At 44.8% G+C, this 27447-nt stretch overlaps 1 protein-coding gene and 2 pseudogenes across 3 annotated transcripts in view; all 3 read left to right on the forward strand.

Moving 5' to 3' along the window:
• LOC127533268 (echinoderm microtubule-associated protein-like 6) overlaps positions 1-740 on the forward strand; it is a 28413-nt pseudogene extending 27673 nt beyond the window's left edge.
• A 1065-nt stretch (positions 741-1805) lies between these two features.
• On the forward strand, positions 1806-12274 carry LOC127533269 (spectrin beta chain, non-erythrocytic 1-like; annotated as a pseudogene).
• A 12396-nt stretch (positions 12275-24670) lies between these two features.
• The window catches only part of LOC110970651 (echinoderm microtubule-associated protein-like 6), a 41914-nt gene continuing 39137 nt past the window's right edge, over positions 24671-27447 (forward strand). For all 3 annotated transcript variants that reach the window (XM_051946133.1, XM_051946134.1, XM_051946135.1), the window contains exon 1: positions 24671-25960. In XM_051946133.1, coding sequence (XP_051802093.1) covers positions 25764-25960 — 197 coding nt within the window. In that variant the 5' untranslated portion in view covers positions 24671-25763. The remainder of the gene's footprint in view (positions 25961-27447) is intronic.

The raw sequence follows: 27447 nt of genomic DNA on the forward strand, positions 1-27447 counted from the left end.
GAGGTCTGAGGACTAGTTGTAGAGATCTGAGGACTAGTTGTAGAGGTCTGAGGACTAGTTGTAGAGATCTGAGGACTAGTTGCATAGGCCTGAGGACTAGTTGCATAGGCCTGAGGACTAGTTGTAGAGGTCTGAGGACTAGTTGTAGAGATCTGAGGACTAATTGCATAGGCCTGAGGACTAGTTGTAGCGGTCTGAGGACGAGTAGTGGTCTGGATTCAGGATGATTTGTGACTTGCTGCGTTTTCAGGGTACGACAGTGACGTCGCTCGGGAGAAGGCGGTGGACTACGTCACCAAGATCTATTCAGCCAGCATCAGGAACATGTCAGGAACCAAACCTCACCAGCAGCACAAAGAGCTTCCTGTGGAGGAGAGGTACCGTGGAGTCAATATTTCACTTACGTGAGCTCAGACACAGTTCGTCTATAATGTTGGTCATCCTGTTCAGGCCTCCTGTGAGCCGAGCTGCACCGCTGCCCGACAAACTACTGAAGAACAACGTGACCAAGAAGAAGAAGGTGGTGGAGGTCAGTACAAGACATCCGGTTAGCATCAGTCTGTCGACGTCAGACTTCTGATGACTGTCAAACTGTTGGTGTTTGCTGTCAGGAGCTGGTGTTGGAGCACGTCTTCGGCTACCGAGGCTTTGACTGTCGCAACAACCTGCATTACCTCAATGATGGCGCTGACATAATCTTCCACACCCTTTATGACTCCATGTTAGCTTTAGCTCACTAGCACACAAAAGCTTGTTTAGCATATTAGCAACACCAAATTAAAGCATCAAATTAAGTGATCTGAATCACTGGAATGTAAAAGTAATTACTGCCAGTTTAATCGACTATATCTGAAAACGTTAGCTTAATTAGCTCGCCAGCTAACATGTTTAGCTTAGCACATAAGAGAAAATTTTACAACAGTGCTAACATAATATGTAATGATTGTTGCAGTGGGTAAGTTAGCCTACTTAGCTTACTAACTAACAAACGTATAAAGTGTTTCACTAATTTCTCTGATTGCTACAGGTTTAAAAAGTATTAGCAGAAAGTTAGCTTATAAAGCTAGCATGTCTTTGACTTGTTACACTTTGGAGAAATGACTTACAAGCAACGCTAATGTAAACTGTATTAGCTGCTGCCAGTGGTGAAAGGCTAATATCTAGATAGCATTAGCTTAATTAACTCACTGGCTAACATGTTTAGTTAGCTTAAAATATTTACAACAGTGCTAACATAAAAATGTAATGATTGCTGTCACTTTAAATGGCTTATATTGGATACGTTTAGCCTAATTAGCTTGCTAGCTAACAAACATGTAAGTGTTGTCACTAATTTCTCTGATTGCTGCAGGTTTAAAAAAGTTAGCGAAAACGTTAGCTTAATAAGCTCACTAGCTAGCATGGCCTTGACTTGTTAGCACTTTGGAGAAATGACTTACAGCAATGCTAATGTAAACTGTTTACTGCTGCCAGTGTAAAGCTTAATCTGATAGCATAAGCTTAATTTACTCGCTGGCTAACATGTTTAGCTTAGCTTAAATATTTACAACAATGCTAACATAAAATGTAATGATTGCTGCCAGTTTAATGGCTTTATATTGGGTACGTTTAGCCTAATAGCTTGCTAGCTAAAACAAATGTGTACTAAGTTAGCACCAACAGAGAAATTAGTGACAACATAGCATTTAATGTTGTCACTAATTTCTCTGATTGTTGCAAATTTAGAAAGTTTTTATCAGAAAATGTTAGCTAATTACCTAGCATGGCTTTGACTTGTTAGCACTTTGGAGAAATTACTTACAGCAATGCTAATGTAAACTGTATTAGCTGCTGCAAGTGTGAAAGGCTAATATCTGATAATGTTAGCTTAATTATGTTTTTTATTCAATAAATTATTTTTTAGTTTGTTTAGTATTTTCTAAAGAGTCAATAATCTGTGAATTCTAAATTAAATTAATTCTCATTGCATTAATACATATGGTAGTACAATAAGTTCACAGCCAGAGTGTATTCTTCATAGTAATACATGCATAGTATTACATGCAGTAGTACAATGAGCTGACATTCAGAGTGTTGTTAGTTTCCGGGTCGTTTGGTTCTCCTCTGACCGACTCCCGCTGCCTCCGGATGGCATGCTGCTGGTGTCGGAGAAGCCGGAGACGGAGGCGGTGGTGAGGAGAAGCTGTCGGCGCTCCACTTCCATGTGGGAGGACCTGGAGTTGACCACGCAGAACCAAAGCTCAGTGTCTGTTCGACGCCAACAAGGCCGAGCTGTTCACTCAGAGCTGCGCCGACCTGGACAAGTGGCTGGGCAGCCTGGAGGGCCAGATCCAGTCCGACGACTACGGGAAAGACTTGACGTCCGTCAACATCCTGCTGAAGAAGCAGCAGGTCGTCGGTCCCCAGTCTCCAGATACTTCACAGAAACAGTCCGACTACTTTCGGACGTGAAAGTACTTTTATTCTGGATACTTAAAGTATTCTTTTACTGATACTGAGAAGCTAAGACAGATCTGGGTTGTGTAGTTGCCAGCCGTTTGAGGTTGTAAGTAAGTATTAGAGGGTAAATGTGGTGCTACAGGGTAAATGTAGTACTAGAGGGTAAATGTAGTACTAGAGGTAATAGTATTAGAGGTAAATGTGGTACTAGAGGGTAAATGTAATCTGTCTCTGAATACTTGAAGCATCTTTTGCTGATACTGAGAAGCTACCACAGATCTGGGTTCTAGTAGTACCAGCGGTCTGAGGTTGTCCTGTAGTAACGTGAGTCGTTCTCCCTGCAGATGCTGGAGAACCAGGTGGAGGTGCGTCAGAGGGAGTTGGGAGCTGCAGAGCCAGGTGAAGGCTCTGGGTCAGGAGGTGAAGGACACCGACGAGGTGGGACGGTCGGAGGCAGGTGGTGGAGAGGAAGTTCCAAGAGCTGCTGGAGCCGCTGAGATGCCGCCGGAACTTTCTGTGGCGTCCCGAGAAGTTCACCAGTTCAACCGCGACGTCGAGGATGAGATCGTACGTAGAACTGACCGGAACCGATCCGACCCTCAGAACCTCCCTGTAACCTCTCTGTTTCTGTCTTTCAGCTGTGGGTTCAGGAGAGGATGGCCGTGGCCACCTCCACCGACCACGACACAACCTGCAGACTGTCCAGCTGCTCATCAAAAAGAACCAGGTGAGAGAACGTCAAACTTTTTAGCTTCAGAAGTTTCAGTTTTCCTGCTAGCATTCTGACGTTCCTTGTGTCTCTGTGTTCCTCCTCAGACGCTGCAGAAGGAGATCCAGGGCCACCAGCCTCGCATCGACGACATCCTGGAGCGCAGCCAGAGCCTCCTGCGGGACGAGTCCTCCAACGCGACGGCATCCGGCAGCGCCTGGCTGACCTGCAGCGGCTGTGGAGGCAGCTGATGGAGGAGGCGGAGCGTTGGCACGGCCGGCTGGAGGAGGCCCACAAGGCCCAGCAGTACTACTTCGATGCCGCTGAGCCGAGCTGGATGAGCGAGCAGGAGCTCTACATGATGTCGGAGGAGAAGGCGAAAGACGAGCAGAGCGCCGTCACCATGCTGAAGAAGCACCAGATCGTGGAGCAGGCGGTGGAGGACTACGCCGAGACCGTCCACTCGCTGTCCACAGACCAGCAGAGGACTGGTGGCCGACGGACACCCGGAGAGGTGCTCACACTCACCTGCATCACTGTACACTCCTGCAGCACAGGTCACCTGTAGAGCACACCTGAAATACGTCAATCTCATTAGACTAACACATTCAGTTAAACACAGATATTCCAGCAAACTCATCACCTTCTGAAGCTCTCGGTTTCTGGGTGTTTCTGCTTCATCTTTCCTCACTGTGGCTCAGTTTTCCTGGAGCACGAGCAAATTAAAAACGAGCTGATTTCCTCTGACTTCAGACTGAAAAATGAACCACAGTGAGGAAAACTACCAACAAACAAACTACCCGGTGTTCAGAGGAACAGAAGGAAGCAGAAACCGCTGGTACTGATCTGGTCTGCTTAGGGTGCTAACTGTGGAGGGACCAGTTCTCCCAGTACAACCAGTAACAGCAGCTCTGTGTTCAGTGGGGGAGCGACTCGTAGCATCAGACGGCACAGTCTCAAGTGGACAACACTGTAACGCGGGCCTGAAGGACCTGTCAGAGGAGAGAGGCGGGGCAAACTAGATGAGAGGCTCCGCCTCTTTCAGCTCAACCGAGAAGGTCGAACGACCTCGAGCAGTGGATCGCTGAGCGGGAGGTGGTGGCCGGATCCGCCCATGAACTGGGACAGGACTACGAACAGCGACGCGGCGTACAGACTAAGACTACTAGTTACTATACTACTACCTACTAGATACTAGTACTTTACTACTACTAAGTAGTACTCACTTATTACTACTCCTGCCACCTACTCACTCGCTATAGTATTACTGAGTTTACCAGGATGTCCTGCATGTTAAAGCAGAGAGCTGCTGGAGTTTTAGCAGCAACGGGCACCATGACAAAGACTAATGAGGAGGTTAATGACTACCGGGTACTACAGTCAGTTCTACATGTTCCTGTTCTGTGTGCCGTCCCGTGTTCTGACCTCTGATGTTCGTTCGGCTCTCAGATGCTGCAGGAGCGTTTCCGTGAGTTCGCCCGTGACACCGGGAACATCGGACAGGAGCGTGTGGACGCCGTCAACCGCCTGGCGGACGAGCTAATCAACGCTGGTCACGGCGACGCCGCCACGGTGGCGGAGTGGAAGGACGGTCTGAACGAGGCCTGGGCCGACCTGCTGGAGCTCATCGACACCCGGACGCAGATCCTCGCCGCCTCCTTTGAGCTCCACAAGTTCTACCATGACGCCAAGGAGATCCTGGGGCGCATCGTGGACAAGCAGAAGAAGCTGCCGGAGGAAGTGGGCCGAGACCAGAACACGGTGGAGACACTGCAGAGGATGCACACCACCTTCGAACACGACATCCAGGCCCTGGGGACACAGGTGAGTCCGCCTTAAGGAGAACGTTCTGATTGGTCGCTGAGGATCAGGTCTTTAAGAACAGGACCGACCGGCCTCCTGAGGGACAGTCAGTACTCTGATCCATCAATCAGCATCATGTGACCAGAGAACATCAGATGTTTTCATGCTAACGTGCTTTAACCTTCATCCTTTATTATTATTATTATGAGTTTATTTAAGAAGGGACCATTTACAATATTAAACATAAATGTTTCCATTTGATGCATTGTACCAGAGATAGCTTTAAGCTAATTTTCATCTGCAGTCCCCCAGCAAGTCACAATAAAAACATCACAACATTATGTTATAAAAAAGTACATGACCAGTCAAACAAAATATTACACACACACACACACACACACACACACACACACACACACTTAAAAGCACAGACACTCACAAAAATGCCAATTAAAAGAACATTGCTAGACTAAAATACATGACAGTGAATCAAAACATTATACACACACACACACTCTTAAAAGTCGACATGTACACACACTCACACATACATGACAATTAAAAAGACATGGCATCCTGGCAGGTGAGGCAGCTGCAGGAGGACGCGGTGCGCCTGCAGTCGGCGTACGCAGGAGACAAAGCCGACGACATCCAGCGCAGGGAGAGCGAAGTGCTGGAGGCCTGGAGGAGCCTGCTGGAGGCCAGCGACGGACGCCGACTCCGCCTCCTCGACACCGGCGACAAGTTCCGCTTCTTCAGCATGGTGAGAGACCTGCTGCTGTGGATGGATGACGTGATCCGGCTCATCGAGGCGCAGGAGAAACCCAGGTAGGCTTCGGTCCGCAGAAGGTGATGCTGCCGCCGCCAATCGTAACTGACAAAAGCTGTTGGTGTTTTCAGAGACGTGTCTTCAGTAGAGCTGCTGATGAACAACCATCAGGGCATCAAGGCCGAGATCGACGCCCGAAACGACAGCTTCACCGCCTGCATCGAGCTCGGGAAGGCGCTGCTGGCCCGCAAACACTACGCTTCAGAGGAGGTGAGTTCCTGCACAAATGAAACGCTCAGGTAGTTTACAGGTGAGACGCTCAGGTAGTTTACAGGTGAGACGCTCAGGTAGTTTACAGGTGAGACGCTCAGGTAGTTTACAGGTGAAACGCTCAGGTGTTTAATAAAGCTAAATTTAATTAACCATAATATGATGTTGAAAAGCAATAAAAGGAGAAAACTTCTAAGGAGGTGAAAACTGTAGCAATGAATCCCTGCTGGTGTAAATACAGTTTTGTCCTGTGTCTCAGATCAAGGAGAAGCTGCTGCAGCTGACCGATAAGAGGAAGGAGATGATCGATAAGTGGGAGGACCGCTGGGAGTGGCTCCGACTCAGTAAGTCTGATGGGGGGTTGGAAGTTGCAGCTGATTGGATGCTGCGGTGATGAGTCGCCGATGATGAAGACACTTCAGGCTGTCGGCGTCCTTTAACAAAGTCGGCCGAGCATCTCCTGTGACCAATCAGGAAGCGCCGCAGGAGGCTGAGTCAGAGCAGTGAGTCCCGGGTTCATCCTGCGACCGGCGGAGGACCAACCCGGGACTCAAGTCTCTTCATCATCGACTCGTTTCGGGTCAGTTGTTCCCTGAGTTTGTCCTGAAGGCAGAACGTCTCCCTCTGCTGCGCTTAGTTCAGATCAAACATTTCCAACCGGAATGTTCTGAAGAGTCACAGCTCCAACCGTAAACGGTCAACATGGCCAAGGGCAAGGAGTGAACGATAAACAGGAAGTAAACAACAGAAGGTTAGAGAGATGGAGACGAACCTGCTCCAGAACCTGCTCAAATGTTCTACAGGACTGGTAGCAGCAGAACCATCTATTAAACATGAACAGAACCTCATGAGTCTGCTGTCAAGGTCCACGTTGTTCTTACCGAACTCTCTGCATCTGTAGTTCTGCAGCAAATAACTGAAGTGAAGGTTCTCAGCAGAACACCAGAACAACATTCTCTAAGCAGAACGGTAGTTTAGAAATACGTGTCCGTCTCAAAGGGAGTTCCATTTATACCTAAAGTACACTGAGATACACCTGTAGACACTAGACACACCTGTAAACACACCAGTAGACACTAGACACACCTGTGAGGCTGTACCTGTTGGGGGGGTGTCCTCCAGTGTCCTGCAGCATTCCTGTTCCTTCCTGACCTTCCTCCCTCCTCCTCCTCAGTCCTGGAGGTGCACCAGTTCTCACGGGATGCAGGTGTGGCCGAGGCCTGGCTGCTGGGCCAGGAGCCTTACCTGTCCAGCAGGGAGGTGGGGCAGAGTGTGGACGAGGTGGAGAAGCTCATCAAACGACACGAGGCCTTCGAGAAGTCAGCTGCCACCTGGGAGGAGAGGTTCTCTGCTCTGGAGAGGCTGACCACGGTAAGGACGATGATGATGGTGATGATGAAGGTGGTGATGATGGTGATGATGATGATGATGATGATGAAGATGATGGTGGTGATGATGATGGTGATGATGAAGGTGATGATGATGATGATGAAGTTGGTGATGATGAAAGTGATGATGGTGATGATGAAGGTGATGAAGCTGGTGATGATGATGATGATGGTGATGATGAAGGTGGTGATGGTGATGATGAAGGTGGTGATGGTAATGATGATGATGTTGATGATGATGAAGGTGATGGTGGTGATGATGGTGATGATGATGATGTTGATGATGATGGTGATGATGAAGGTGATGATGATGATGATGAAGTTGGTGATGATGAAAGTGATGATGGTGATGATGAAGGTGATGAAGCTGGTGATGATGATGATGATGATGGTGATGATGAAGGTGGTGATGGTGATGATGAAGGTGATGAAGGTGATGATGGTGATGATGGTGATGATGATGATGGTGATGATGGTGATGATGGTGATGATGAAGTTGGTGATGATGAAGGTGGCGATGGTGATGATGAAGGTGATGATGATGAAGTCGGTGATGATGAAAGTGATGATGGTGATGATGAAGGTGATGAAGCTGGTGATGATGATGATGATGGTGATGATGAAGGTGATGAAGCTGGTGATGATGATGATGATGGTGATGATGAAGGTGGCGATGGTAATGATGAAGGTGGTGATGGTAATGATGATGGTAATGAAGAAGGTGGTGATGGTAATGATGATGGTGATGATGAAGGTGGTGATGATGATGATGATGGTGATGATGGTGATGATAGTGATGAAGGTGTGTGTTGCAGCTGGAGCTTCTGGAGGTGAGGAGGCAGCAGGAGGAGGAGGAGCGGATGAAGAAGCCTCCATCTCCAGAGCCGGTGGTCCATCAGGAGGAAGTCCAGCAGCAGAGGTGAGACTGTGATCAGCAGGTTGTGGGCGGAGCCAGGTCTAACAGGAAGTACTCATTCAGTCTGTTTGTTTCTGCAGCACCGTCACTCAGAACGGACTCCCATCTGACCAGGACTCTCCTCGGGTCAGTACTCACAATCAGCTGTCCTTCGTCCATCATGTTTTGGTGTCTTTCAGAATTCTGAACATTTCTTAGTGTATTATTTGTCAAAAACAGAATCTCGAATCAGAGCTTCACTGTTTGTTTTCCTTCAGCTGCTCATGTTGTGTTGGTAGATATTGATTGGTTAGTATTGGTTGGGATTGATTGGTAATGGCTGGGACTGATTGATGGTATTGGTTGGTATTGATCGATGGTATTGATCTGTCTGTGCTCCCGGATTTGTCCAGGACGGCGTGGACGGCGGCGGTTTGGTGAACGGTGTCGCTGAGCGCAGCTCCAAGGAGCCAAGCCCCGCCCCCTCGCCTACCACCGGCAGGAAGAGTAAGAGCAGCCAATCATCGACGCTGCCAGCCAAGAACCAGGAAACGGCGTCGCAGCTGGAGGCGCTGCTGCACCGCAAGCACGAGTGGGAGGGGCCTAACAAGAAGGCGTCCAACAGGTAAGTCAGACATCCTGCTAACGGGACGCCGCCCTGCTGTCCCTGCATCATGTGACCCCGCTGCTCTCTGATTGGCAGGTCGTGGCACAACGTGTACTGTGTCATCAACAACCAGGAAATGTGCTTCTACAAGGACAGCAAAGCGGCCAATCAGGGCGTCCCGTACCACAACGAGCTGCCAATCAGCCTGAAGGACGCCACCTGTGACGTGGCGTCGGACTACAAGAAGAAGAAACACGTCTTCAAGCTCCGGTAACCAAACTTTTATTTGTGGGACCTGAAGCTTAGTTCTATTAATATTTTGAATGAATTCTGAGGATTTCATGTTTTCAGACCTGAAAAATTGTCTATTTAAATCCTTAAACAAACTATTTAAAGGTTAGTATCTCCAGAAATAAAAATACCAGATAAGAAATGTGGTGAGAACAGGCAGAACAGCTTCATCAGATCAGAATCCTTGAATGGATCCAACAGAGAACACAGTTCAATTATTGGACTTAGAAGATGGAAAAAAGTACAAACACCAGTCCAGGCTGGTCTAGGGTCTCCATAGAGTTCCTGTAAGTGTTTATATCTATGGATGGATCCATATTTCTACTGAAATACAGTCGTTGGTCGACGTGTCACCAACTGTTGAAGATCTAACAGCAGTAGAAACTGATGGGTTAAGTCTGACCAGACAAGGCTCCAGTTTTAGATGTTCAGACTAAATGTTGGCGTGGACTGGTTGAACTTTGACTTCAGAGGTTCATGTTGGTCCAAACAGATCTGTCTTTTCAGATACACAAATTTCCTCTTTGACAGGTTCTTTCGGCTCCTTCAGACTGTTTACCAGATAAACTCTGAAATAATCTGATGCTTCCTGTTCACTGTTTCTCTCTTTTCTGTTTCAGAGTCGCTGATGGAAACGAGTATCTGTTCCAAGCCAAAGATGAAGTGAGTATGATTCTTTTCTTAGATGAGGTTTTATTTACCCATGAAAGGGTTCAAACTGCACAAAGAATAAGTCATCCAGGTTGTAGAAACCAACTGCTCTTCTCTGGTAGGTTCTGGAAGATGTTTATTGAGTCTGTAGTTCGTCTCTGAGGATGAGAGGTGAAACATCTTCCAGAACCTACCAGAGAAGTCCAGTTGGTCTCGATGAAAATAAAAAGTAAATAAGATGAGAATAATAAGAAAAACTAGAGAGTAAGTTTACTGATAAAAATTCTGATTGCTGAAAACCACCAAACCGAAGCTGAAGACGAAAGCAGAGACTGAAACATCTGAATCTACTTACCTCAACCCTAAAACATCTGAATCTACTTACCTCAACCCTAAAACATCTGAATCTACTTACCTCAACCCTAAAACATCTGAATCTACTTACCTCAACCCTTCCAGATGTTCTGAAGTTCTGGATGCTGTGAATTAGTTTCACTTTTGGTGAAGATCGAGAAAAGAAATTTAAAAAGAATTCCACACAATATTCACGCTAATGTTTGTTCTGTTCAGCTGAGATATGAGCCCAGACGTTTTTAATCCTCATTGTGCCACCACATGGTGGTGCCATTAAAGGTGGAAAGTACTTAGCAGAACGGTGCTGACTGTAGCTGCTGTCGCCACCTGCAGGAGGAGATGAGCACCTGGATCCAGGCCATCCTGAACGCCACTGACGTTCAGGGCAGTCACCCCGGCACGCCCGCCTCTGGGCGCGCTCAGACGCTGCCGGCCGCCGTCACGCTCACCAGCGAGTCAAGTCCCGGCAAGAGAGAGAAGGACAAAGAGAAGGACAAAGAGAAACGCTTCAGCCTGTTCAGCAAGAAGAAACAGTAGAACGTCAGTAGAACATCAGACTCAGCACTTTGGTGAAACGACGCTCTGAAACATTTTGCTTCTTTGTAAACATCTCATCACAGCTGGAACCTTCAGAACTGGAACCTGCTTCAGAGCGGCGGTTTTTGCTGCATTCAGCGACTCGCAGGTCAAACCTCTGACAGGAAGCTGTCAGAACTTTCTCAGCCGCAACTTCCTGTTTGACAAACAGCCTTCAGTGAGGCTCCAGGAACATGAAACACAAGTTCAAATTTATTTCAATGAAATTAAGTTTGTTTTTTTTTTTACCATAGTGAGGTTTTTAAGATGAACAAAAGAAGCACACCTGGTGGTGACATCACTCTGATGTCACTACTGTACAGCCAATGAGAGAAGCTGACAGCTGAGAAAGTTCAAGCGAGGAGCTGAACGCTGTAAAAGTTTCACCAAAGTGCGACGTTAGATTGTTTCTTTTATTTTTTCTTAATGCAGTTTGTTTTTTTCTTATTTTCGATGTTTGTTTTCTCCGTGTGGTTAATGTGTCATTGTGACATCATAGGATGCCGTGAAAACGTTTCACGTGTCATTTTATGGCGTTAAAATGACACGTGAAACGGGCGAGTTCAGCCTCTATGACGACACGCAGACTGACTTGGCGTGTTGCTACACGTGTTCGTGGTGTTCGGTGGTTGGTCATGTGATGTGATATAAACACGGCTCATCGTCGTGGAAACCGGCTGGTTGGTTCTGATGATGAAAGCTGCAACATCACAACAGAACCTGCTCTGACTTGGTGATTGGTGACATCACAGCTCCTCGGTGACATCATCGGTGACCACACTTTTTATTATGTCGTTGTTTCTTTTTATTTCCTGTTTTTCTACCAGCTCTGAGTTGTTTGTTTAGTTCTGAGTCTTAAGAGACGACCTGCGTTCTTCTGCCGCTGACAAATTGGACCAACAGTGCATTTAGTTTTATTGTTATTTCTACTTTTATTTTTTACATTTTTTTTACTTCTGCTGCTCTGCAACCGTCTTGTGTTGGTTGAAATCAACCAATCACCTTTGAGGAGGTGTATGATGTAGAAACGTCCACTTGCATGCTTCCTCAGAGCGTCGCCTGAAAACTCACCCCAAACTAAAACTCTTGTTTTCTAAACCTTTTCTCGGTTTTCTTCGGTTGGAGGTGTAGCTCGCTGTGTACAGACAGGAAGTGGTCCTGCAGACAGGAAGTGGTCCTGCAGACAGGAAGTGGTCCTGCAGACAGGAAGTGGTCCTGCAGACAGGAAGTGGTCCTGCAGACCGATGAAGGTCGCTTGCTTGCCGTCGCTCAGATTTTCTGCTCTTTGATACTCGTGTTGCTCCGTCACTGTATATCTATCGTACTGAACATGTATGGAAGTTAACGCCATCTTACTGCACAATCAGAACTGCATCTATAGGAATGAAGAAGAAGCTGTCTGAGGCTGAATATTTAAACAGAAGTTAGATCATAAAAGCTTTCCTCATGTATGAACCTGCACCTGTAGACTCTAAAGCTCTCTGTCCGATCTGTGCGATGTCATTAAAGCTTTTAAACTTCACGCTCCGGCTTCCTGTCCTCGTTTAAAGAACATTAAAATGTATGAAATTAACCAGGTGGTTGTTGACTTGTTTACTTGGTCACAAACTGGACCGTGATGACATCAGCGGTGCAACCAGGTGACGGTTAGGTAAACTGTTGCTCTTTTACTACGACGCCTGAAACACCTGCAACATCTGGACACACCTTCACCTGAACAACAGCAGACTGGATGAGGTACAATTTGTCACAAACTGAAAGAAGTCGAGAGTCGAAAACGTGGATTGACAGTGACGTGTGAAGTCAGCTGACCTCACCTGTGTTCTCGGGTGAGCTTCACATCAGCAGGAAGAATGTCACATCTTCAATTATTTTAAATGTTTTCAACAAGGTTGAAACCAGAGAAAACTTTATTCCGTCTAACGTTCCCCTCCTCGCCTGGAAAACAATCAGAAGAAGGTGAAATAGAAAAGGTTCTTCAGGTTCCTGAACACTAATGAAGGTTCTAAAACAGCCTAATGATTAGTAATGGCTTGCTTTTAGCCTGCTAGCTATGTATCAGCTAGCTTACCTCAAAGACTGGTTGTGCTGTTAGCTTGCTAGCTCAGCATTTAATCTGTTAATTTAGCTAACTATCACCTTTGGCTACTTAGCCCGGCATGCTGCTTTTAGCTGATCATATATCCACTGCATTAGCTGGAAGATAGTTAGCAGCTGATAGCTTTGGACCTAGTTAGCTACATTCAGCTACTTTTAGCTGCTAATAGAAACAATCCTGAGTTTTTCCAGTTTTCCAGTGACCTTTTTTATTGTTTAATGTTTCACAGATCAGCTTGATGCTAAAGATGTGAAAGAAGCTAAATCAGACCTCATTTCTGTTAAATTCTGATAATCATTTTTTTATTACTTGACGCAGGAACATTAGATCAGCTTCCAGGTCCATGCTAACACCAGTTAGCTGACAGGTAAAGATCACTAGTGGTAGTGATGGTGACATGAAGCTGGACCAAACTGGTTTAACTGGAGTTAAACTGGGACCATAGACTGTATATAAAGATCAATGTAGCTACTGTGACGTCACCTGTTGGTTTCTGCACTGAGAAAATGAAGCCCGGATTTTGCTACTTCCAAAAAAAAAAAAAAGTGCTACTTCCTGGTTGACATCTTGTATTTTTGGAGCCAGTGACCTCAACAAGGGCGGAGCCAGAGAGCAGTGATTGGTCAGGTCAGACCATAGACATAATAAAGAGCAGACGCCGCATCGACCGCTGCTGCCCATTGGAGCTGACGAGATGTGGGGCCGCCATCTTGGTCCAGTCAGCCGCTCCACTCAGCGCTGTTTCACAGCGCATTTAATCCATCTTAACTCTGAATATTAAACTGATTTTCACGCGTTTTTATTTTTATTTTTTGCAGCAAACGTCATACATGTAGCTATGATACAGGACAGATGGTTCAGCGTATTTTAATATTCATAGCGGGAATAATAGATGATAATAATAATAATAATAATAGGTAATAGAATATTCAGATATTAAGCTCGACTGTAGACAGGTATTTTGCAAACACTGTAAACACACACACTAATAAATGTTAGAGAAGCAGATAATGGCAGTAAAGTCAATTATTTTAATAATTTGAACAGACAATATATGATTACGCTATATATACATATATAAACAAAATACTGACTAATGAACACAGTCTATGGGTCAGACTGGCTGAGAGCTGAGGACTTCCTGTCCCGCCTTCATTTACAGGATCTGCTGTTTACCGAAGCTGCGGCTAACAGCATTAGCTTCCAAAAGTCGAGCTAAACTGTACAGGTAAGTGTTAAAGTATCTTTGTAACTAGCTGTACTCTTCTCCACAACTGGAGCATATCACATATAAAGCAGTGAAGTTACTGTAAGTTACCATCAGACTGTAACCTCTGATATAAACATGTTCTAACATCGTGTTTTAAAGTTGGTCTGTAAATCTCAGGTTACGTTTCCTAACTTTGTGTTCGCACTGAGGCTAAATCAGGTTTGTCAGTGTCATAAATTAGTTAACTGTTAGCTGTAGCTAAGTGTCCTGCAGGTCACAGCTGATCAGTCATAAGGGATCAATAACTGCTGTCTCGAGGTGCAGTTCATTAATGATCAGCAGATAGAAATAAATCCTCATTAATGTTCCTGAACAGAACTCTGTTACTGATGAATGTTAATCTCTCAGTTCAGTTCTGAGTTCATATATCTGTTCTTTGCTTCAGACATTTTTTTCTCTACAACAGTGTACGGTCAGATAACTGTGGAGCTCATGGTAATGCTAATGATACATTAGAATAAAAATAATAAACTTTATTGTCCATCTAAGGCAGTAAAATATTCTTTGGCCTCAACCAGGAAAACAAACATTTCCATGAGGTTAAAAAATATGACAAAACACAACACTATTGTGTTCCATTCATATCCTGATGTCTTCACTCTGATAGCTGAAGTTCCCTCCGTTGGACTGAAAGAACCTTGGAGGTCTTTTCCTCACTGTGTCTTTTGCTTCCAGCCTTGGTCTGGATCATCAGGAACATCTAGTCTGATGGACTGAGAGCTGCAGAGAACATGAACATCCAGCTGTGGTCGTCTGAAGAGTCTTCTGTCCTTCATCACTGTGAGGAAAAGCAGCACTGATGTCCTCCTCATCCTTCAAGTAACAACAATGCTGCAGATTCAGCTCCTCCCTTCATAATACAACTTGTCTTGTGACTGTTCAGTTTTTACACTTCATTGTCAGCAACACATTATTTATTTAGACCATTTATTACGTGTTTACACATCTTTACAGTTCAGAATTGTTAAATAACGCAGTTTTTAAATGTGCAATAAAGGAAATAATGAAGCTCTGAATGTGTTGATGTTTTAATGCTGCGTATCTGCTATAAATAATGTGGACTTTTTATATTCAATTCAATTCAATTCAATTCAATTTTATTTATATAGCGTCAATTACAGTCAAATCGTCTCAAGACGCTTTACAGAACCCAAATGCCTGACCCCCAGAGCAGCCCAAAGGCGACAGTGGCAGGAAAACACCGTTTTAACAGGGAAGAAACCTCGAGCAGAACCCGGCTCTATATAGGGGGGACCCATCTGCCTGCTGGCCGGGCGGGTTGAGAAGGACAGAGGAGGGGAAGGGGGAGGGATGGGAGAAGAGGGAGGGGTGAGAAAGCAAGGAAAACACAACACACATTTGGATACATGTATGACAGGATATGTGACACAGACAAAGTATAAGCTAACATTGAAAACTGACTCATAGTTTACTCTGATGATGTACGGCTCTGACATTAAACATACTCCATATATAGCTAGCAGTAAAATTCAAACAGTATGTAAGTTAGCATAACAGTATAGTGAAGGCAATGCAGAGTTGACTGGTGGAAAAAGGGAGCTGGAAGCAGAGGGCTGGAGGAAGGTCAGCAGCAGCATCCCACAGTGGACATGATGGAGACTGGACCAGCTGGTGGAACATCAACCGCAGATCTGAAGCATCCAGCTCTGGGACCAGGGACACTCGGAGAAATAGCACAGGGGGAAACAGAGTGAATGTACTGCAATAACGGTATACATATTAAATGTAAAGGTAGATAGAGAAGGGCTCAGTGCGTCAAGAAAAGTCCCCCAGCAGCCTATAGGCCTATAGCAGCATGACTAGAGGCAGAACGAAGGGACGTCCAAGAAGGAGTCAGCTGTACAATGAAGACACAAGCCGAACCTCTGTGGGTCACCCAGTCAGCCCCAACTATAAGATTTGTCAAAAAGGAACGCTTTAAGCCTGGTCTTAAAAATAGAGAGGGTGTCTGCCTCCAGAACCCAAACTGGGAGCAGGTTCCACAGGAGAGGCGCCTGATAACTGAAGGCTCTGCCTCCCATTCTACTTTTAGAAATTCTAGGAACAACAAGTAAGCCTGCAGCTTGAGAGCAAAGAGTTCTACTAGGATAATAAGGTACTATCAGATCTTTAAGATATGATGGAGATTGGTTATTAAGAGCTTTATATGTCAGAAGAAGGACATATTGTATTTATGCTACAACAGCAGAGATGAAGTTAAAGGCAGGGCTCCAGACTAGCTTTTTTCCTAGGAGCACAGTGGTCCCTAACTTCAAATTTTAGGAGTACAAGCAGAAAATTTAGGGGCGCACACCAACATCGACTTGCAAAGTAAATATTCACATTTCCTCTCATTTTCACTGTATTACTGATAAATACTTGCACAATAAATGCAGAAACTATGTTTTCAATTCACATTTGATTGTGCAGCAGTTGGCACAACATAATAAGAAAAGCAGTCAGAAAACACAGTACTCCACCAAAGCTGCTCAGTTGATGTATCATTTCCGACAGATTACATCTTTAATAAAAAGTGTAAATTACCCTTATAAAGGTGTGTTGATCCGTTAATCAGTTTTGGCAAGCCTTTGTTTTGCTAGTGTTAAAATAACCGTTCCCTCTCGGCTTTTATTTTGAACGCGTATTTTTAATGGTACGAGCTTTTATTTTGTAACCATTCCAGCGGCACAGGAAGTGTTTCTCTAAGAAAAGGTTTCTTGGCAGGACGAAGCATAGATATACATAGAAAGGCTAGCTAGCTTCCAGACGCTGTGAGCCAATGAGGGCTGACGTCACTACGCGGCGGCCATCTTTCCTAGGGGCTGCTGGATCACTGATAACATTAATGCCTGTGGAGAATGTACTATTTAATTAATCATAGCTTGCTCAATTTTCAACCGATTTTTAAACGGTTTGATTTGTTATAAACGCCAGAGATGTCGTTATGTTATTGCATATTTACGGATAATTATAACCATGGACTTTCATATTAAATTAAACAAGTAGCTAGTAGAGCATTAGCTGCCATAGCTGCACACACACACACACACACACAGTGAAATTAAATCGTCAGTGTTTATGTTAAACGTTTAATAGTTTGATATTTTATATTTCTAATTAATCCATATATCAAATATAAAGGGGTAAGTTGACCCACATGATATTTTAAACTTAAACTGAACAAATAATGTACATTATATGAATTATGATTCATATTGGTTCCATTTACCCCAAAGCTTTTGGTTCATCTTGCCCCATGGCCATCGTTTTGATAAAACCTAATTAATTTAATGATTCAGAATGATCTTTTGCTAAATGATTCACATAGTTCTATACATTGAATATCACTAACATGCATAATGTATAAGTTTAGACCTGGGTCCATTTGGTTTAGCATAAAAATAATTATACCACAAAAGTCAAAGAATTCCACAGCCAGCTGGAAATGATGTTTGTGTTCTTATTTTAGGGTCTCGTGACAACTCCTGTGTAGTTTTAAAGATCAAGGGGATGGTTGGTTCATCTTACCTGTTCTCCCCTACATATATTTTATTATACATTTTAAATAAACACATTCAGTAACATGACATCAAGGTTTCTTTTATTAACAGGTGCGCACAATTACAAAACAATTCAACATTCACTCCAAACCAACAGTAACACTAAATCATGCAGCATTCACTCCAAATAAACAGTCAAAACCTTAGAGCAAGTTCCTCCTCTTCTCTGCCTTTTGGGGAAACCTTAAAAACATGAGAAGATACCCAAGATATATGAATTATTGACAACATTTTACACCCTTCTTACCTTTAACATTAATGTAAGGACAAAAATACTGAGCTAAATGATGATATTGTTGGGGTAATTCATGCTTGAATGCCGTTATGAAAACCGAAATAACAGTAATATGTTAAAAGAAATATTCAATGATTATTATGTAAACAAACATTTCTAAAACGTCAGGGTCAAAATAACTTGTATTATGAAAGTACAAATCCACTAAGTCAGTAACAATTATCCTAAATATGTCCCTCAGGTCATTTCTCTTCAGTGAAAGGTGATTCCACAGGCTCTTGTTTTGAAGGAACGTTCTTTTGAGCATCCATATGCTGCACAACAGTGTAGCATCCTGCACTGTAGGGGGGTATTTTTGCAAACACAAAGCCAGCCAGTTACTGTATCACAATGAATCTAAATCTAGGATATATTTCACTAATGAAACAGCTTGGGAATCATGTTAAAACGAAGGAGTAATTATGTCTTTCCCACCTGTATAGAATTAAGTCCAGGTTACTTTGTAATAGTCCAAGTGGCTCACATGTCTCATTCACAACCTCTTGTTTCTTTGCTAGCTAATGCCCAACTGCATCCACACAAATTGTCATTTAGACAAAATATGTTGTTGTCACAAAATTATTGTTGGTCTCACGGAAACCTGTATAATAATTGAAACTCCCAGATTGCAGCCTTGTAAATGGCTGTAACAAACACACAACTATGCAGCGATTTTCGAAAAGAAAAACTGCAATTTCAACAGGTCTGCACAGCCTGAATCATAGCCACGTTATTAAGGTTTTTAATAAACCAAACCGTTTGTAAATCCGTCAAGAATTCAGCAAGTTAAGTGTGTTTTTGTGTGTGTAGGTCGCTCACCTTCCATCCACTACTATAGAGCGCTCCAGAACAGTCCCCCGAGGTAAGATGGCCGACCGCTGACGACACCGGCGAAAGTCCCATCAGCCATCTAGCCTTTCTATGTATGTCTATGGGACGAAGATCTATCCTTCCATCCATCCTCTATACACCGCTTTATCTTCACTAGGGTCATGGGGGGTGCTGGAGTCTATCCCAGCTGACTCGGGCGAAGGCAGGGGACACCCTGGACAGGTCACCAGTCTGTCACAGGGCTACATATACAGACACACAATCACACTCACATTCACACCTACGGACAATTTAGAGTAACCAATTAACCTCAGCATGTTTTTGGACTGTGGGAGGAAGCCGGAGTACCCGGAGAAAACCCACGCATGCACAGGGAGAACATGCAAACTCCATGCAGAAAGATCCCAGGCCGGGATTTGAACCAGGATCTTCTAGCTGCAAGGCGACAGTGCTAACCACTACAGCACTGTGCAGCTGAGGTTAATTGGTTACTCTAAATTGTCCGTAGGTGTGAATGTGAGTGTGATTGTGTGTCTGTATATTGTAATATTCACTGATGATTTAGTGCACATTAACGACCAGTGATAATGATCTTGAATGCAGCACCCCTGGGACGTTGTGATTGGTTGTTTGCATCACGTGTGTATCCACAGTGCCTTGTGGGATATGTTTTGTTACGCGAAGCTGGCTATCTAACATGTGCAGTCTTCTGAATAAAATAGTTGTGAGTTAATACCAAACGGCCACTCATTTCAACGTAGTTTCGGTCCCGAAATAAGACATGGTGTCAGAATAAACAGACCTTGCCGAACCCGACGCGAAGCATGGACTTTACCGGCGTTCCGCCACCCACATTGAACTGGGACGCCAGCAACCTGCCCGAAGCATGGCGCAAATTCAAGTTACATGTGGACCTCATGTTTTCCGGACCGCTCAAGAGGAAGAGTGAAGAGGAAAAATGCAGCTATCTCCTTCTTTGGGTCGGAGAAAAAGGTAGAGACATTTATAACACGTGGTCGCTTACTGAAGATGAAGCGATATCTCTTAAGACATACTATGAAAAATATGAGGCTTACGTGATGCCGAAGGCCAATGTGATATTTGCCCGCGACAAGTTCCATGAGAAAATACAAGGGGCTAATGAACCTTTTGAACAGTTTGTGACAGATTTGAGACTGCTTGTGAAAGACTGTGCATACGCTAACAGTGAAGAAATGATCAGGGACCGCATTGTCTTTGGTATACATTCACCTGCTGTGAGAGAGAAACTGCTAAACATTGGCTCTGACCTCACGCTCGAGAAAGCGGTGGACATAGCCCGGTCACACGAGATAGCCAAGGCCCAGCTAAAAACTATAGCGAGCAGCGCCAGCAGCCACCGAGAAGAGACTGTGCATGCAGTTAGACGACAGTCATCGAAGAATCCTGCTCGGAACGATCGTCAGTTTAAATGGAGAAATACAGCTACTGACAACAGGCCACGAGGAATCAGCGAGCGCTCTAAAGGGTGTGACTATTGCGGGAACAGAGCCCATGGCAGCGCCGAAAATTGTCCGGCAAAAGGAAAACAATGCAAAGGATGTGGAAAATGGAACCACTTTGCAAAGGTGTGTCGCTCTAAACAGAATAAAGATGTGCATACAATCCATAAAGAAGAAATGCAGACTGATCCAGATAGCAGTGAGCTATACATTGATGCCATAAAACAAAATAGGCAAACCAGTAAAAATGAACAAGCTTTTGCAGACCTACAAGTTGGCCCCAACAAAGCAACAGTTACCTTCAAGTTAGATACAGGCTCTTCTGCCAATGTCATTCCCACACATGTGTTTAATACACTAGAAAGAATACAGCCACTGCAGCCTGTCAGACATCCGCTCTTTGGCTACGGAGGAGAACGCCTAGCTGTAAAGGGCAAATGCTACCTTAAATGTAAATACAAGAACACAACATTAAAGCTCAAAATGCACATTGTTGACACACAAGCACCCCCGGTGCTAGGCCTAAAAGCATGTCTGGACTTTGGTCTCATCCAGCTGGTGATGTCCGTATCACAGACACCTGCGACAAGCATCATGGACGAATTTGCCGACGTATTCACAGGTATAGGACTGTTTCCTGGAGAATGCACCATCCACCTTGACCCCAAGGCGACACCTGTCATACATGCACCCAGACGAGTCCCTCATGCACTACGCAAAAGCCTTAAAGAAGAACTACAAAGCATGGAGAAGCAACAGATTATTGCAAAAGTCACAGAACCTACTGAATGGGTTAACTCCATGGTGGCAGCAGAAAAGCCGCGCACAGGAAAACTGAGAGTGTGCCTTGACCCCAGAGACTTGAATAAAGCGATCAAGCGCCCGCATTATCCTCTGCCAACCTTTGATGACATCACAGCCAAGCTAGCAGGAGCCCGCTACTTTTCTGTCATGGATGCCAGATCCGGTTATTGGGCCATTAAGCTTACAGAGGAATCATCAAAACTGACAACCTTTAACAGCATCTTTGGACGTTACAGATTCCTGAGGTTACCTTTTGGCCTTATTTCAGCACAGGATGAGTTTCAAAGAAAGATTGATGAGACATATGAAGGGCTTGAAGGGGTCACAGCCATTGTTGACGACATCTTAATTTATGGAAAAACAAAAGCTGAACATGATACGAATCTCCGTGCTATGCTGCAACGCACTAGAGAGCGAGGTGTCAAACTTAACCCAGAAAAGAGCACCATCTGTGCTGCAGAGGTTAGCTACTTTGGTCATCGTCTCACAGGTGATGGCATCAAGCCAGATCCGGACAAGCTCAAAGCCATCAGAGAGATGGAGCCACCTAGGGACAAAGGTGAGCTTGAAACCATTTTAGGAATGGTTAATTACCTGTCAAAGTTTGCACCCTGCCTTTCAGACATAAATGTACCCCTGAGACAACTACTCAAGGAGTCTAGCGAGTTTCTTTGGGATGCACAGCATGATGAAGCATTCAGGAAAATGAAAGAGCTCATCACACAGGAACCAGGACCTGTTTTGGCATATTTTGACCCAGCAAAACCACTGAAACTGCAAGTGGATGCATCAAAGTATGGGTTAGGTGCAGTCCTGTTACAGGATGGAAAGCCCATCAGCTACGCCTCAAAATCACTTAATGACAGTGAAATCAACTATGCACAGATAGAGAAAGAACTATATGCTATCCTATTTGGCTTCAAGCGTTTCCATCATTATGTCTATGGCCAGCACGTCATAGTGGAGAGTGATCACAAGCCACTTGAGTTCATCATCCAGAAACCACTTGCAGCAGCGCCCCCAAGGCTCCAACGAATGATCCTGCAACTCCAAAGATACAGTTTCACCATCACCCACAAACCTGGTAAAGAAATTCCTGTCGCAGACACACTATCAAGAAAGTCACTATCAGACCAGGATAACAGCCTCAGTGAGGGAATGGACATTCAGGTACATACTGTATACAGCAGCCTGCCAGTCAGTGACACCAGGCTCACAGAAATCAAAGAGGAAACTGGAAAGGATGCACAGCTTTTAGCATTACAACAGGTGATACGAGACGGATGGCCTGAGCAGAGGAAAAAATGTCCTCACAGCATAACAGACTTCTGGAATCACAGAGATGAGCTGTCTGTGATAAATGGCATAGTGTTCAAAGGTGAGAAGATCGTCATTCCTGCTTCACTACGTGCAGAAATGTTATCACGCATTCACACAGGACACATGGGCATGGAAAAATGCAAACAAAGAGCTCGCGACATACTGTTCTGGCCTGGGATGAACAAACAAATCGAGGACATGGTTAAAAGATGCTCCACCTGCCTCGAACAACAACCTGCTAACACGAGAGAGCCTATGATCAACCACACTATTCCAGACAGGCCATGGCAAGTCATCGCATCAGATCTATTCACTTGGAACCATGAAGACTACATGGTGACAGTTGACTACTACAGCAGGTATGTCGAGATTGACAAACTCAGTAGCACAACATCACATGCCATCATACAGAAACTGAAAGCAACTTTCGCCAGACACGGCATACCAGAGACTCTCGTTTCAGATAATGGACCTCAATATGCATCCGGAGAGTTTTCAGCATTTGCACGCACCTGGGGTTTCACCCACACTACTACAAGCCCATACTATCCACGAAGCAATGGCCTTGCTGAGAAGTACGTGCAAATAGCAAAACAGCTCCTGGAAAAGAGCAAAAAAGATCAAAAGGACTTCTATTTGGGTTTGTTGGAGTACAGGAATACACCTATTGACAACTTCAGATCACCAGCACAGCTTCTAATGAGTCGCAGACTAAGATCTATCCTCCCAAACACCCACCAACAACTTCAGCCTGAAGTTATCAATCATAAGATGATACACCAACACCGAGTCCTACAGCAGCAGTCCCAAAAAAGATACTACGACAGAGCATCCAAGCCATTGAAGCAGCTACGTGCAGGACAGAATGTGAGAATGCAGGAATATGGCCGCTGGAAACCTGCAGTCATCATAAAACCTGCTGACACAGAGAGGTCATACCACGTGCGCACAGAAGATGGTTGCGAGTATCGCCGCAACAGACAACACCTGATGGACACTGAAGGGACACAAAATACACACACCGACATTCAGCAACACACACAGACACTGGACAGTCCAACAGAGGACAGATCCCATGCAACCCCATACAGAACCCGTTCGGGACGGGAAGTCAGACCCCGAACAGTTATGGACCTGTAACTGCAATGTTAACAATGTTCAGAAACCATAATGGTAAATGTTACAATGTCCTGGTTGTCATATTTGCTACCGAATATTCTGAGAATGTCATGTTCAAGTGCATTTACAGAGTAATCATAGCTTGAAAGCATCTGTTGGAATGAGTTTATTAAGCTGCAGTATTTAGCCACCTAATAGGTTACAGGACATAAGGATTTAGACTGTTAGATTCTGTTTACTTGTTTACTTAATGTTGTAGCGTTTTTGAGAAAAAGGGGGATGTAATATTCACTGATGATTTAGTGCACATTAACGACCAGTGATAATGATCTTGAATGCAGCACCCCTGGGACGTTGTGATTGGTTGTTTGCATCACGTGTGTATCCACAGTGCCTTGTGGGATATGTTTTGTTACGCGAAGCTGGCTATCTAACATGTGCAGTCTTCTGAATAAAATAGTTGTGAGTTAATACCAAACGGCCACTCATTTCAACGTAGTTTCGGTCCCGAAATAAGACATATATGTAGCCCTGTGACAGACTGGTGACCTGTCCAGGGTGTCCCCTGCCTTCACCTGAGTCAGCTGGGATAGACTCCCAGCTATATGTATATATATGTGAGACAAAGAAATCAGTTGTTAGTCAGAGAGGATCACACTACAGCCCCCAGCGTGCACCGCGGCGCAACAGCTCAGTTTGCGCAGCCGCTTTGACAGCGGCGACAAGCGCGCGGGGGTGAGTGCGACTGAGACAGGAAGTGGTGATCATGGCCTTTAAGATAAAACTAATCAGGTTACTATTAAGATGAGTGCTACTAAAACATGAGGAAAGGGGCCCCACTGGTTCCCATCTATGATAAATCAATTATCAAAATAGGAACTGTTATTGTTCTACAGCACAACAAGGGAACAAATAACTTTTAGTTTTGGTCTTTTTAAAAATTTATTTCAATGGATTTTAACAGATTAAACATATGTAGCGTTTATTGTGATGATGAAGAAGACTTTCATGTCTGTTTTTGAGACAAACTTTCCTCATTAAAGAGGTTAAAGCTGGTTTCAATCCGTTCATCGGTGCCGGACTTTAAAGCGGTAGAAGTTTTATTGTGAAGGTCTCCGGAGGAAGTGCTCCGGTCATTTCCGCCATCTTGACTCCCTCGGTGATCCTTATTCCGTTAATATTCCGTCTTTTCTGCACCGTTTTTCGGGCTTCTCCGGGCGGTTTTAGAGCCGCGGAGCCGCAGCGGGTGTGCGTCCACCGGCCTGCCGCTGCAGCTACGGGTCGGTGTCGGACGGTCGGGTGTTCGTCCGGTTCTGGCTACGAAGCGACAACTGCAAATCCGCGGCCGTAATCTCCGGATTTCAGCCTGAAACCGCGAACAGACGGCGGAGGGATTTCTGAGATTTCAGCCTCCGTCCTCCGCTGCTGGAGATAAATCCGGTATTTTATTACCGGACTGGAGGCTGTAGGCTGACCCTACGGACCGACACAAGGAGGGTCCTGGTCCTGGTCCTGGTCCTGGTCCTGGTCCTAGAAACCGTCATCTTATCTGCGGACCTGCAGGTTCGGTCAGAAAAATGCATTTAAATAATTAAATTAAAATAATGACATTATTGTTTTCATTTACAGAGTTTCAGTCATTTACTTATTTATCTATTGTAAAATTTACTAATTTCACAGAAACTTAAAATTAACTTTAAATCACATTTCTGCCATAAAGTATATTTTTACAGTAATAAAATTAAAAAACATGTTTGTGTAAAACTACAAAGTAAATTAGAAATAAATTTTAAAACTGCACCTAACTTTATAAACAAATACAAACTAAAACATCTGATAGTTTATTGGGTTTATGTTTTTATCCGCTTCTAAAACTCTGTTTTTCTAAACTAAAATTTAAATGAAGATCTGTAAAATCACAAATATTACGTATATTTCTAATCATTAACATTTATTACTGAAGCTTTTTAAACCGTGCAGGAATTTTCTAAAAGACTAGAAACTAAAATATTCATCAGATATCGTCATTAGAAGCTGTAATATTCAACAAATCTACAAAAAGCTGCTTATATGACGACGAGGCCGAGTTAAAACTAAATTCATTCCCTTCCTGAGGCAGCTCCATGAACTTCCTGCTCCTCAGCTAATGTTAGCTAGCGGCGCTGAGGCTGTAGTCTGGAATTATGGGAAGTGTAGTCGGCTGCTGGCCTGTTAGAGGGACTACGGCGGCGGACTGAGCGGACTGTGAGCCGCCATGTCGGATAAAACGGCGCCGCGCTGCCAGCTGAGGCTGGAGTGGATCCACGGCTACCGAGGACATCAGTGCCGTAACAACCTGTTCTACACGGCCGGCAAGGAGCTGGTGTACTTTGTGGCCGGAGTGGGCGTGGTCTACAACACCCGGGAACATACTCAGAAGTTTTACCTGGGACACAACGATGACATCATCAGGTGAGTGGGCGGGGCTTGACGTCGGCCCAAACAAGTCTGATAGATTAGCTATTGATCTGGTCAACAACTGCCAATCAGTTAGTTTTACAGAGAACGTTCAGGATCGAGTTTATAAGAATCATCAACAGAGAAATGAAAAATAAACAGGAAACAGATCTTTGTTTCTCAGATTCATTTCTAAGAATCTCGCGATCGTTCACATTTAAGCCTATTTTGTGGAAATTTGATGTAGCGTGCCGAGATCCGACACATCGTGACACTTTGGTCAAACATCTAAACTAGCTGCCGGTGAACTAAAACCAGGACAGATTCGGCTGCTTATTTCTCTTCAAATGCTTTTAGAAATACTTTTTGCTGAACTGTTTTCGTAATTACAGAGAAAGTTTGCAACCGACATCGGCTTGTCAAGTCAAAGATCGGTCATGTGACCTCTATGTGCCAGTATCTTGTTTGGTTCTTGGACTTTGTGAAGTGTTCTGGTCCAGAAACACTGCTCTATAGATCTGGAGTCTTTATTCTATCAGCTGCAAACCTTTTGACTCCGCTGAGTTCGCCTCATTCTCACCGGTCGGTGCTTACAGGCCAACATGAAGGTTCAAGGACCAGATACGGGGTGGAGTCCACATCTAGGGCTGCACCAAACGACGCGTCGACAAGTCGTCTGAGCACGATACGTCATCAAAAGCAGAAGTGAGCGCGCAATGCACCAGAAATTCCCTTCCGACCGGAGCGCGGAACACGGATGAACGTCGGCGCGGCATCGTGCATGTATTATGTATGCACGCTGCAGCGCGGACGTCCGCGTTTAGATACAGCTGTATAGTAAACGCTGACATCCATGTTTACGATAGAACGCGGACATCCGCGCTGCAGCGTGCATACATAATATATGCACGATGCCGAGGCGACGTTCATCTGTGAAGGAAGGGAATTTCTGGTGCATTGCGCGCTCACTTCCGCTTTTGATGACGTATCGTTCTCAGACGACTCGTCGACGCGTCGTTTGGTGCAGCCCTATCCTCATCCCCAGTCTGTTTAGGTGTTGTCCTTGGTGACTTTAACCAAGGTATCCCCAACCCAGAGAGGACAACGTTTTGGATCAGTTACACTACAGTCAGCAGGTCTACTGTCCCAGGATGCACTGGGACACTCGGACCACGTCATGGTCCAGCTGGTTCCCTCATACAGGCACAAAGTAGAACTCTCTAAACCTGACTGGGACCTGTTCAGAGCCTCTAGGCCAGGGGTCGGCAAGTAGACTTGGCTTCGGGCCAAAATGTTTGTAAACAATCGAACAGCTCCGATTCCGCTAGCGGGGGGGGCGATACCGCTAGCAGTGGAGCTTCTGCAGCTGATCGCTGCTGCTTGGGACACACGTCTCAGTTCTGATCATAGATGTATTAAAAATGAATCCCGAGACACACACATATTTTGCACACACTGTTGCTCAGTGAAATCTGGCTACAACCGTGTCCGACCAGTAGCAC

The sequence above is a fragment of the Acanthochromis polyacanthus genome, chromosome 3 (genome assembly GCF_021347895.1).
Source record: "Acanthochromis polyacanthus isolate Apoly-LR-REF ecotype Palm Island chromosome 3, KAUST_Apoly_ChrSc, whole genome shotgun sequence".
NCBI classification, from domain to species: domain Eukaryota; kingdom Metazoa; phylum Chordata; class Actinopteri; family Pomacentridae; genus Acanthochromis; species Acanthochromis polyacanthus.